The sequence below is a fragment of the Jaculus jaculus genome, chromosome 9 (assembly GCF_020740685.1).
Source record: "Jaculus jaculus isolate mJacJac1 chromosome 9, mJacJac1.mat.Y.cur, whole genome shotgun sequence".
Lineage (NCBI taxonomy): Eukaryota > Metazoa > Chordata > Mammalia > Rodentia > Dipodidae > Jaculus > Jaculus jaculus.
Genome location: NC_059110.1, coordinates 114,049,938 through 114,062,501, shown reverse-complemented (window position 1 = coordinate 114,062,501; position 12,564 = coordinate 114,049,938). Strand labels below are relative to the sequence as shown.

Here is a 12,564-nt window from a genome sequence, read left to right as displayed (position 1 = left end):
TTTTTTCTTTTTCTTTTTTGGGATAGGGTCTCATACTAGCTCAGGCTGACCTGGAATTCACTATGTAGTCTCAAGGTGGCCTCTATCTAGCTCACGGTGATCCTCCTACCTCAGCCTCCCAAGTGCTGGGATTAAAGGCATGAGCCACCACGCCTGGCTTGTTAGAGACTTCTGTTACTGGTTAGTAAAAGTTCTTTTTTTTTTTTTTTTTTAATTTCTATTTATTTATTTGCAAGCAGAGAGAGAGAGAGGAGAGAGAGAGAGAGAATGGGAGCCCCAGGGCCTCCTGGCCCTGCAAACGAACTCCAGATGCATGTGCAACTTTGTGCATCTGGCTTGTAAAAGTTCTTCATAGACTTCTGCTGGTTTCATTATAGTCAGGTTCCATGCTGGCTTATTTCAGTGTATTAGTGAAAAACAAACATAAAATTATTCTGATATTTAGATACAGTAGAAAAGAAAGCACATCTGCTGACAATGAGCTCCTTCTTTAGGCTGGAGCAGACGTTGGCACACAGTAGCCCAAGGCAAACCTGGCCCCTCCTGCCAGTGCAAGAGAGCTTACGTATCACTTTGTGCATCTGGCTTTATATGGGTACTGCAGAATCTAGCCCAGGCTGTCAGGCTTTGCAAGCAAACACCTTTAACTACGAAGCCATCTCTGCAGCCCCCCAAAATAAAGTTCTATGAAAATGCAGCCACGCTCTTTTTAAAATTTATTTATTTGTGTGTGTGAGAGAGAGAATGGGCATGCCAGGACCTCTAGCCACTGCAAATGAATTCCAGTCACATGTGCCCCCTTGTGCATCTGGCTTACATGGTTCCTGGGGAATTGAACCGAGGTTCTTAAACTTCACAGGTAAATGCCTTAACCACTAAGCCATTTCCCCAGCCCCTATTTCTTATTTTCAGTATTTTTTTATCTAAGAGCGAGAGAGGGAGGTAGAGAGAGAATGGGAGCATCAGGGCCTGTAGCCACTGCAAACGAACTCCAGACACATGCATCACCTTGTGTATCTGGATTATATGGGTACTGGGGAATCAAACCTGGGTCCTTAGGCTTTGCAGCTGTGTTCCTTAACCGCTGAGCCATCTCTCCAGCCCTGTGCTTGGATTTTTTTCCTGTTTCTCCAATCCATTCCACCGTGCTCTTGCTCTGCACCCTATAGAACTGGGTGTGAGGAGAAAAGCTGTGGTCAGCTGCTCTTGGCGCAGGCTCCGGGCAGGCAGGGGTCAGGGTGGTCTTAGTGCTCAGTGAAAGCATGCAGCAGCATTGGCGGCAGCGGACACTGGAGACATTTGCGTCAGCTCACACACTGAGTCCCTGTGGTGTTAGCCAATGGAGATTTGTTTTGGTGTCCACTGCCTCTTCTCTTGAGAGGGCAAAGTGATTGGGGAAGGACCAGAGACCTATTTGAAGAAGATGCATTTTGTCAACAGTTCTTTGTTCTTAGCCCAGGGCTTGGGAGGTGGGCCTTGAGCTCTAGGACCTAATGTTCACAGGAGGGGACTTTGTTAATCCTCTAGATCCGGACCATCGCCATCATAGCCGAAGGCATCCCGGAGGCTCTTACACGGAAGCTGATCAAGAAGGCTGACCAGAGGGGAGTGACCATCATTGGGCCCGCCACAGTGAGTATCCACTCCAGACTTCTCACAAGCCCTTAGAAAGCACACTTTTTTTTTTTTTTTTTTCCCCGAGATAGGGTCTCACTCTAGCCCAGGCTGACCTGGAATTCACTATGTCGTCTCAGGATGGCCTCAAACTCATGGTGATCCTCCTACCTCTGCCTCCCGAGTGCTGAGATTAAAGGCACATGCCACCATGCCTGGCTCTAAATAAATACTTTTTCAAAATAAGAAGATAGTAGAATGTTTCTCTCAATGATATGGATTGAATTTAGGCCCTTACTTATGCTAGGTAAGGGTGCTATACCTCTGGCTTGGAAGCTAGGGTTTTTGTACTAAGCAAAGAACCTTTCTCGTGTGGGAGGCAGAGATGCGATGGTGTATCATCTGGTGACCTTGCTGAGTGCTGTAGTCAGATGGAGTAAGGGAGGTGACCGAGAATTGAGTTCCCTAGTGTGAAACTGCAGCAGAGCCTTTTTTGTTTTGTTTCTTAACACATGAGGCTCTCTAAGGGGTTTGTTTTGTTTTGTTTGAGGTAGGGTCTCACTCCAGCCCAGGCTGACCTCTTGGCCTCACACTCAAGGCACTCTTCTTACCTCTGCCTCCTGAGTGCTAGGATTTAAGGCGTGCGCCACCATACCATGCCTGACTGGTTTTTTTGTTTTCTTTTTGAGACAGGATTTCATATTTCTCTAGCTTGCCTTGAACTCACTGATCCCCCTGTCTCTGCCTCCCAAATGCTGGGATTACAGTTATGTACCACTAAGGCTTAAAGCTTTCTGATCTCTATGCAGTGTTTCCTGTGCAATGTCTCATAAGAGACAGAAGAGATTCTACATAGGAAATCCTTTAGACCAGTGTAATTCTTTCAGTCATTTTCTCCCAACGAGTTTCAAGGATGTGGCAGGTCATGTGAACTCCCCTGTACCCGATGGTCGGTTAGGAACCATCCTCCCTGACTGTTGTTTCTGCCCCTGTAGGTTGGAGGCATCAAGCCAGGCTGCTTTAAGATCGGAAATACGGGTGGGATGCTGGACAACATTCTGGCCTCCAAGCTGTACCGCCCAGGCAGCGTGGCCTATGTCTCACGTTCCGGAGGAATGTCTAACGAGCTCAACAACATCATCTCACGGACCACAGATGGTGTCTATGAGGGCGTAGCCATTGGCGGGGACAGGTAAGGACTGGGAGCCTCCCACCATGGAGTTGACTGGCTGAGAAACTGTGCCATGGGTCCTGGACCATAGTGATGTGGCATGTCTGTTAAAAGGGGACTGCTTTTATCTCGGGACTAGAAAGGGGACGTTATAGGAAAATGTGTTTTTTAATTTTTACTTATTTATTTGAGAGAGAGAAAAAGGATGGGTGCACCAGGGCCTCCAGCCACTGCAAATGAACTCCAGACTTGTGCGCCCCCTTGTGCATCTGGATTATGTGGATCCTAGGGAGTCAAACCTGGGTCCTTTGACTTTGCAGGCAAGTGCCTTAACCACCAAGCCATCTCGCCAGCCCTGGAAAAAAATGTGTTTTTAAAGCTATTTCAAGGGCTTTCAAGCCACTTCTGTTGCTTGTCTGCAGAGTAGCTGTGGGGGAGCGGGTGTGGTGGTGAGCAGGGCCAGTTCTGGAACCCCGATGGAGGGGTTCGGATCCCAGTGTGCTGGCAGGGATCCTATGGGAAGGTTACTTTCCTCATTTGTCCTTCACTGTGCTTACATATGAAGTAGATAAAATGAAGGCCCCAGACAGGACTGAGCCAGTGGCTAACATGGCATTAATCATAATAAATAATAGTTATTCTGGGTTTTGTTACTGGGCACAATGATCGGTAGTCATCAGGAGAATAGCACAGCATGGTGCCTGGTACTCAGTTCATAGTATTAGCTCTTTATTTATTTATTTATTGTTTATTTTTATTTATTTATTTGAGAGAGACGGAGAGAAAGAGGCAGAGAGAGAGAGAGAGAGAGAAAATGGGTGCGCCAGGGCTCCAGCCACTGCAGACACCCTAGATGCGTGCGCCCCCTTGTGCATCTGGCTAATGTGGATCCTGGAGAATCAAGCCTTGAACCAGGGCTCCTTAGGCTTCACAGGCAAGTGCTTAACCGCTAAGCCATCTCCAGCCCCCCCCCCTTTTTTTTTAACATTATTATGATTACTAATGCTGGGTGGAGACCTAAAAGCTATGCCTTATCTCTCTACACCCAGATCATGTGAAATGGGATGTAGGCAAGGAAAGACTTGGTGAGGTATTAGGAATGTGGTTGAAAAGGAACCCTGTGTCCTCCTTGACCAGAGATTCTGATGCAAATGTTAGAGTGTCCTCTTGGTCTTGGAATGCACAGGAAGATCTGCCAAGAAACTTGCTTGGCCTTCATCCTTTGCAAACACAAAAAAGCTGTACTTCCCACAGCAGCCTGCTATCTTCACATGCTTGACACATACATTAGTTATTCATTTAAAAAATCCTTCTTTTGTGCTGGAGAGATGGTTTAGCGGTTAAGGCGCTTGTCTGCAAAGCCCAGAACCCACGAAAGCCAGACGCAAAAGGTGATGCATGCAGAAGGTCACATGCGCACAAGGTGGCACACTTGTTTGGAGTTCAGTTACAGTGGCTGGAGCCACAACGATTCTCTCTTGCTCTTGCTCTCACTCTTTCTTTCTCATAACAACAAAAAAAAAAAAAAAAAAAAGAAAAGTCCAGGGCTGAGGAGATGGGTGAGCAGTAAGGCACTTGTCTATGAAGTCTAAGGATCCATGTTAACTCTCCAGATCCCACATTAGCCAGAGGCACAAAGGTGAGGCAAGTGCAAAGTTGCACATGGCCACTAGGTGGCGAAAGTGTCTAGAGTTTGATTGCAGTGGCTAAGACCGAGACTATGGCATGCCAATTCTCTCTCTAAAATAAATTTTTAAATGATATTTTATTTATTTACTTATTTGAGAAGTAGAGAGAAAGAGAATGGGTACACCAGGGCCTCCAGCCACTGCAAACAAACTCCAGATGCATGCATCACCTCGTGCATCAGGCTTATGTGGGTCCTAGGGAATCAAACCTGGTTCCTTTGGCTTTGCAGGCAAGTGCCTTAACCGCTAAACCATCTCTCCAACCTCTGAAATAATTTTTTTTTTTAAAGTCCTTCTGGGGCTAGAGAGATGGCTTAGCGGTTAAGGTGTTTGCCTGCAAAGCCTAAGGACCCGGGTTCAATTCTCCAGGCCCACGTAAGCCAGATACACATGGTGGCGCATGCATCTGGAGTTCGTCTGCAGTGGATGGAGGCCCCCCCCCCTCCAAATAAAGTCCTTTTATGGGGGCTGAGGAGATGGCTCAGCAGTTTAAAAGTTCTTGCTTGTAAGCCTGCCAGCCTGAATTCCCCAGTACCCATGACAAGTCAGACCAGCATTTATTTGCAATGGCAAGAGACCTTAGTGTTCCCATACACAATATACACGTGCAAATATAAAAGTAAAAATTTTAAAAAGTCTTTATGGGTTGGAGAGATGGCTTTGCAGTTAAGGCTTTTGCTTGCAACGAGATGGCATATGTTCAAATCTCCAATACCCATGTAAAACCAGGTACACAAAGTGGCACCATGCATCTGGAATTTGTTTGAAGTGGCAAGATGCTCTGGCAAACGCATCCCCTCCTACACACACACACGCCACCATTCTCTGTCTGCTTGCAAGTAATTTTTTTGTTATTGTTGTTTTTTCGAGGTAGGGTCTTGCTGACCCTGGAATTCACTCTGTAGTCTCAGGGTGATCTTGAACTCATGGCAGTCCTCCCACCTCCGCCTTCCCAGTGCTGAGATTAAAGGCATGCGCTACCATGCTGGCTATAAATTTTAAAAATATTTATTTATTTATTTATTTATTTATTTATTTATTTATTTATTTGAGAGAGAGAGAAAATGGGTGCACCAGTGCCTCACTGCAAGCGAACTCCAGACTGTGTATCTAGCTTACCTAGTTACTAGGGAATTGAACTTGGGTCCTTAGGCTTCTCCAGCAAGTGCCTTAACTGCTAAGCCATCTCTCCAGCCCCAAATGAAAATATCTTTTAAAAATCCTTAAGCCAGGTGTGGTACCTTGCACCATGAGTTCGAGGCCACCCTGAGACTACATAGTGAATTCTAGGACAGCCTGGGCTACAGAAAGACCCTACCTCGAAAAACAAAGAAACAAAAAAAATCCTTTCTGCCCCATTTTGCTCATGAGAAGCTAATTCTTTAATCCACATTCAGATGGAATGGCATCAGGTTCCCCTGTTTTTGACAAATTTGTGGACATAATTATTTTGGTGGTACAGATACATTTTGAGACCATTACATATCCTTTCTAAGAAGACATCAGTTGGCAAAACAAACTTCTGGATTTATTCTGTTTCTAGTCTCTTCCTCAAGTTTATGAGTCAGGCTGAGGCTGTAGCTCAGTTGGTAGAGTGCTTGCATGAAACCTTGACTCCCACCAGCACTGCATAAACCAGATGTGGTGACATGTCCCCGCAATCCCAGTACTTGGGAGGTAGAAGCAGGAGGATCAGGAGTTCAAGATCATCCTCAGGTACATAGTAAGTTTGATGCCAGCTTAGGATACATGAGACAAGACTCCACTCCCTTTCCTCTCATCCACCCACCCCCATTAGCTCACACTAGACAGCACTGGACACCCATGCCCATGAGAAATGCAATGCTCCTTGTACCTAGTAGGTGTAGGTGCCTCCCACAGATGCCCACACTTACCTAAGCCATTCTCCTAATCCTGCCCCCTCTTGACAGGTACCCTGGCTCCACATTCATGGATCATGTGCTGCGTTACCAGGACACCCCAGGAGTGAAGATGATTGTAGTTCTTGGAGAGGTGAGTTATTTTAGGATTAAAAAAAAAAAAAAAAGACTCCTTTATTATTATTATTAATTTTAAAAATAGTACATGAGAGCTAGTTGTGATGGTGCACGCCTTTAATCCCAGCACTCGGGAGGCTGAGGTAGAAGGATAGACGTGAGTTCAAGCCCACCCCGAGACTCCATAGTAAATTCCAGGTCAGCCTGGGCTAGAGTGAGAGACCCTATCTTGAAAAACCAAAGTAGTACATGAATTTATTTATTTATTTTTTTTTTTGATTTTTTTGAGGTAGGGTCTCACTCTAGCCCAGGCTGACCTGGAATTCATTATGGAGTCTTGGGGTGACCTCGAACTCATGGCAATCCTCTTACCTCTGCCTCCAGAATGCTGGGATTAAAGGCATGTGCCACCATGCCTGGCACATGAATTTAATTTTTAAGAATTAAAGTACTATGGAGAGCTGGAGAGATGGCTTAGCGGTTAAGCGCTTGCCTGTGAAGCCTAAGGACCCCGGTTCGAGGCTCAGTTCCCCAGGACCCACGTTAGCCAGATGCACAAGGGGGCGCACGCATCTGGAGTTCGTTTGCAGTGCCCGGCGCGCCCATTCTCTCTCTCTCTCTCTCTCTCTCTCTCTCTGACTCTTTCTCTCTCTGCCTGTATCTCTCAAATAAATAAATAAAAATAAAATAAACAAAGAAAACCTAAAGTACTTTGGAGATGTATAACTTAAAAGGTGGTCCTGGCAATCCCTCTCCCCGCTTCCTGAGTCTTCCGGGGCCTTCTCTGTGCCCACCGTCCGTGGTGCCCACCTGGCAGGGAGGACAGCTGAAGTAGCAAGAGGAGGTATTACTACGGAGTTTCTCTTCTTAGGGGCAGGTTTTCAACTCCAGGAGAGTTCTGTAACCCTGTCCCCTGCTTATTCCTCTGAGCAAGTCTGATCCAACATCATATACTTGGGGTCAGAAAGGACCCGAGGACCCCCTAAAAGATCTCCCAGCCTGGCGTGGTGGCACACGCCTTTAATCCCAGCACTCGGGAGGCAGAGGTAGGATTGCTATGAGTTCGAGGCCAGGCTGAGACTACAGAGTGAGTTCAAAGTCAGCCTGGGCTAGAGTGAGACCCTACCTCAAAAAAAAAAAAAATAGTACTCTCCCTTTGGAATTCCTTCTTGTATCTTCCAGGCAGAAACTAAACTCCGTCTGTCACTTGGCCAAAGCCCATGCTCTTCCCCCACAACAACTTCCGTCTTGTAGCCAGTTGTAGCTAGTAGGACACTTGATGGCATTCCGCCCTGTGACGTAAGGCAGTTTTTCCTGTGCAGCGCTGGTCCTGGAACAACTCAGGATGGGATCCACTAATTTGTGGGCTTTTTTTTCCCCTCCCCCATTCCTTGGCAGATAGGGGGCACCGAGGAATATAAAATCTGCCGGGGCATCAAGGAGGGCCGCCTCACCAAGCCCATCGTCTGCTGGTGCATTGGGACCTGTGCCACCATGTTCTCCTCTGAGGTATGAGCAGGACAGCTTGGTACGGGTAGAAATGGGGGTACAAAAGAGGCTGTCTGTGGGGAGCTATGTGTTACAACATCAAGCAGCTAATTTCTTCAGTAAACTTACATTGCTTGCTTGGGGACTGTCAAGCCCGGCCTGAGAGCCCTGTTCACTGCGAGTGTGAGTCCACTTGGAGAAGGCATGGTCATCAACCTTCCCACAGACCGTAGTCTACAGCATCGAGCAGTGCTGACCCTTTATCCTCGAAGCCCTGTGCTTTTCCTGCCCACTTCAAATTGGAATTTTGTGTTCAGGTGAAAAATGCACACTTTTGAAGGTACAGTTCTGTCACACACACCCTTTGGCATGCATGTGAATATTTCAAAGTCTATGTATGCACAAGGATATTCCCTGCAACATTGTGATAGCAAAAAAGGTGGAAACAAAGCTGGGCGTGGCGGTACACGCCTTTAATCCCGGCACTCCCGGAGACCGAGGGAGGAGGATCGCCCTGAGACTACTTAGTGAGTTCCAGGTCAGCCTGGGCTAGAGCGAGACCCTACCTCGTAAAACCAAGAAAAAAAAAAAGATGGAAATATCCTACGTGTTCATTGGGAAGAGATGGTCATCGTGGCACATATCATTACAGAGAACAGGCGGCCACTAAAGTCATTATGTAGACTGTTGCTGTAAAAGGAGTGCAAAGCAGCCGAAGAGGTGGCTCAGCGGTTAGGGCGCATGCCTGTAAAGCCAAACGACCCAGGTTCAATTCCCCAGTACCCTTGCAAAGCCAGATGTACAAAGTGATGCATGCATCTGGAGTTCATTTGCAATGGCTAGAGGCCCTGGAAGGCCTATACATTCCGTCTTTTTCTCTCTCTCTCCCTCCTTGCAAACACACACACACACACACACACACACACACACACACGTTTTCTCAAAGAGTGGCTGAAGAGATGGCTTAGCAGTTAAGGCACTTGGTTACAAAGCCAAAAGACCCAGGCTCGATTCCCCAGGACATACACTTGCAGTGTAAGCTGGATGCATAAAGTAACACGTGTCTGTAATTCATTTGCAGCAGCTGAAGGCCCTGGCATGCCTATTCTCTCTCAAATAAATAAATTTTAAAAATAATTTAAGAGCTGGAAAGATGGCTAAGCAGTTAAAGCACTTGTCTATGTAGCCTAAAGACCCAGGTTTGATTCTCTAGGTCCCACATAAGCCAGATGCACATGGTAGCACATGCATCTGGAGTTCATTGACAGTGGCTAGAGGTCCTGGTGCGCCCATTCTCTCTCCCCCTCCCACCCCGTCTCTAATAAATAAATAATTTTTCTTAGAAAAGAAGTTCAAGGGGCTGGTGGAAGTTCAGAGTTCCACCTCCAGCACCCATGCATGTATGTGCCGCACCACACATGCTACGCACAGGTAAAACAGCCAACCATGTGACTTTGCATGCATAGCCACATGTACATGTGTGTGGTGACTGCCACAGTGACGTAGGAGCAGACCACAGTCTCTTAACTTCACAAGAAGAGAGGCAAATATCCACTTACTGGTATGCTAGAGGCAACTACTGAAGGAAACAATTGAAAACTGAGGAATGGGCTGGGTGTGGGATACATGCCTTTAATCTCAGCACTCTGGAGGCAGAGGTAGGATGTGAGTTCGAGGCCACCCTGGAACTACATAGTGAATTCCAGGTCACACTTGGGATGTGGGGGGATAAGAAAAGCACTGGGGAATGGAGTAAAAACAGGGCCTCGATAAAGAGGCATAAGGTAGTTTTGAGAACACTTGCCTCAAAGCAAAAACCCAGTCAACCAAAGAAACAGGAGCTTCTGCCTAGGTTGGGAAATACTATGCAATTTATTTAGAATGGGTGCATGCCAAAGCCTCTAGCCACTTACGAGGGACTAGAGAACCAAAGCTGGGTCTTCAGGCTTCACAGGCAAATGTGCCTTAACGTCTAAGCTACCTCTCCAGCCCCAGATTTGGGTTTTAATTTTGAGAAATGCCAAAATGTGAAAACTTACTTAGGCTGGTGTGACAGTACGTACTGACTGTGAGGCAGGAGGATCACGTGAGCCCAAGAATTCATGCCCCATAGCAAAACAAAACAAACAAAAAACCACTAGAGAGGTGGTTCAGTGGTTAACGGTGCTTGCTTGTAAAGCCTGGTAGCCCAGGTTTAGTTCCCCAGTGCCCACTTAGAGCCCAATGCACAGGGTGGTGCGTGCATCCGGAGTTTGTTTACAGTGGCAGGAGGTGTGTCCTCTGTCCTTGTAAATAAATATATATATCACCACTATGCCACCAACGCTCCTTAATAATTTTTTTTTTTTTTTTTTTGGCTTTTTGAGGTAGGGTCTCACTCGACCCCAGGCTGACCTGGAACCACTCCGTATTTCAGGGTGGTCGCGAACTCATGGTGATCCTCCTACCTCTGCCTCCCCAGTGCTGAGATTAAAGGCGTGCATCACCATGCTTGGCTTCTTTTATTTTTATTTTTATTTTTTTTCCAGATAGGGTCTCACTCTATCCCAGGCTGACCTGGAATTCACTATGGAGTCTCAGGGTGGCCTCGAACTCACGGCAATCCTCCTACCTCTGCCTCCCGAGTGCTGGGATTAAAGGCGTGCGCCACCACACCCGGCTATTTTTTATTTTTTAAAATATACTCTTCCCACTTCTCAAACCCAGAATTTCTGAGTACAGAGTCTTCCTTCCCACCCATACACCCAGGCAGTGAAATTCCACAAAGAAGGCTTTAGGATCCTACACTGTAGGGGGTGTGTTAACCTTTTCAAACAGCACTGACTAATGGGTCCTAACCTCACCACTGAAGGCCTCTTTTGTTCTATTAAATACCCAAGAACGCAGACTGAGGTCAAATTGCCCGGATTCAAATGTTACCTATGTGACCTTAGGCAAGTAACTGCCCCTCAGTGTTGCTTCTCCTTTTACGAAGTGCCCATGATGGCCTCAGTGGTTGCCGGTCGTGAGTGTTGTTTGAACCACTAAGATGTGAGGACTGCTCACTGTTCCTCATCCCTAGCCTGGGCTTCTACCAGGTGCTTTGCTAGATTAATTCATACTTCTCATTGCTCGATCACAGAGAGTTCCACTTAGTTCTTTTTCTTAAGTTTGTTTTATTTGCATGTGTGCACGTATGTGTGTGCGCACATGCACGTGCCACAATATGCATGTGGCGGTTGGAGAACAACCTCACAGTCTGTTTGCTCACAGTTGCTTCATCAGCTGTGAGACAAGGTCTCCTGCCTCTGGAGTCTGGCCTTTGAGCTTTTGAGTCTCTGAGTTGTCTGAGACACACTGGGATCACAGAATTTGTGTTCTGCCTTACGTGGATGCTAGAGAATTAAAACCCAGGCTGGGAGGCTTTACAAGCAAGTGCCTTTAGCCCTGAGCCATCTCTCTAACCCCACTTAGCTCTTTTTTTTTTTTGTTGTTGTTGTTTTTATTTATTTATTTGAGAGCGACGGACAGAGGGAGAAAGAAGCAGGGAGGGGGGAAGAAGATGGGCACACCAGAGCTTCCAGCCATGGCAAATGAACTCCAGATGCGTGCGCTCCCTTGTGCATCTGGCTAATGTGGGTCCTGAGGTATCAGGCCTCGAACCGGGGTCCTTAGGCTTCACAGGCAAGTGCTTAACCGCTAAGCCGTCTCTCCAGCCCTCTTTTTTTTTTTTTTTTTTTAATATATTTTCATTTATTTACTTGCAAGGAGGGAGAGACAGCTTGTGCTTTCCATGAGTATCAGTCAGTCAATCTCTGTTCCTTAGGCTGCAGATAAGTGCCTTCACAACTGAACCATCTCTGCAGCTCCCCACCCCCTGCCCCTTTTAATATTTATTCATTTATTTGAGAGAGAGAGAGAGAATGGGCACTCTAAGGCCTCTAGCCACTGCAGACAAATTCCAGATGTATGTGCCACCTTGTGCATCTGTCTTTACGTGGGTACTGGGAAATCGAACTTGGATCATGTCACCTTAACCTCTAAGCCATCTTTCTAGCCCTCAAATCTGATTTTCTTTTGTTGTTTTTTAAGATAGGGTCTCATTCTAGCCCAGGCTGATCTGGAATTCACTCTGTAGTTAGTCTCAGGGTGGCCTTGAACCCATGGCTGTCTTCCTGCCTCTGCCTCCCAAGTGCTGGGATTAAAGGTGTACGCCAGCATGCCTGGCCACTTCTAATTTTTTTTTTTAAAGTTACGGTGCACAATGAGATTATATGTCTCGGGCCCATTTTAACTTCAACGTGTAACGTTGCACAGAGCTAAGCCCCTGCTTCCCACCCCAGTGACCTCTGGCTCTGGGGAAGCCGAAGGGGGCTCAGTATGGAGAAGGTGATCCTGGAGCCGGGCTGCTGGGCTTTGTATCCTGGCGTCAGTGTACTTGATCTATGTGGCCTGGTCAGTGCCTGACCCTCTCTGTGCCTCGGTTTTCTCATCTGTGATATGGAAGTCAACCCACCAACCTGTTTTGTGCGCATGCTGGAAGCTTGAATGAAGGGACCTACATAAAATGTCTGGAATGTGCCAGCCTTTGATCAGAGTCCCTTTCTCCTGCGGGAGCAGCAGCCTG

At 46.9% G+C, this 12,564-nt stretch overlaps 1 protein-coding gene across 3 annotated transcripts in view; it reads left to right on the top strand.

The window, feature by feature from the left end:
• The window catches only part of Acly (ATP citrate lyase), a 53,522-nt gene that overhangs the window by 28,885 nt on the left and 12,073 nt on the right, over positions 1-12,564 (top strand). For all 3 annotated transcript variants that reach the window (XM_045158189.1, XM_045158187.1, XM_045158188.1), the window contains 4 exons: positions 1,528-1,632; positions 2,610-2,806; positions 6,405-6,486; positions 7,869-7,979. In XM_045158189.1, the coding sequence (XP_045014124.1) occupies positions 1,528-1,632; positions 2,610-2,806; positions 6,405-6,486; positions 7,869-7,979 (495 nt within the window). The remainder of the gene's footprint in view (positions 1-1,527; positions 1,633-2,609; positions 2,807-6,404; positions 6,487-7,868; positions 7,980-12,564) is intronic.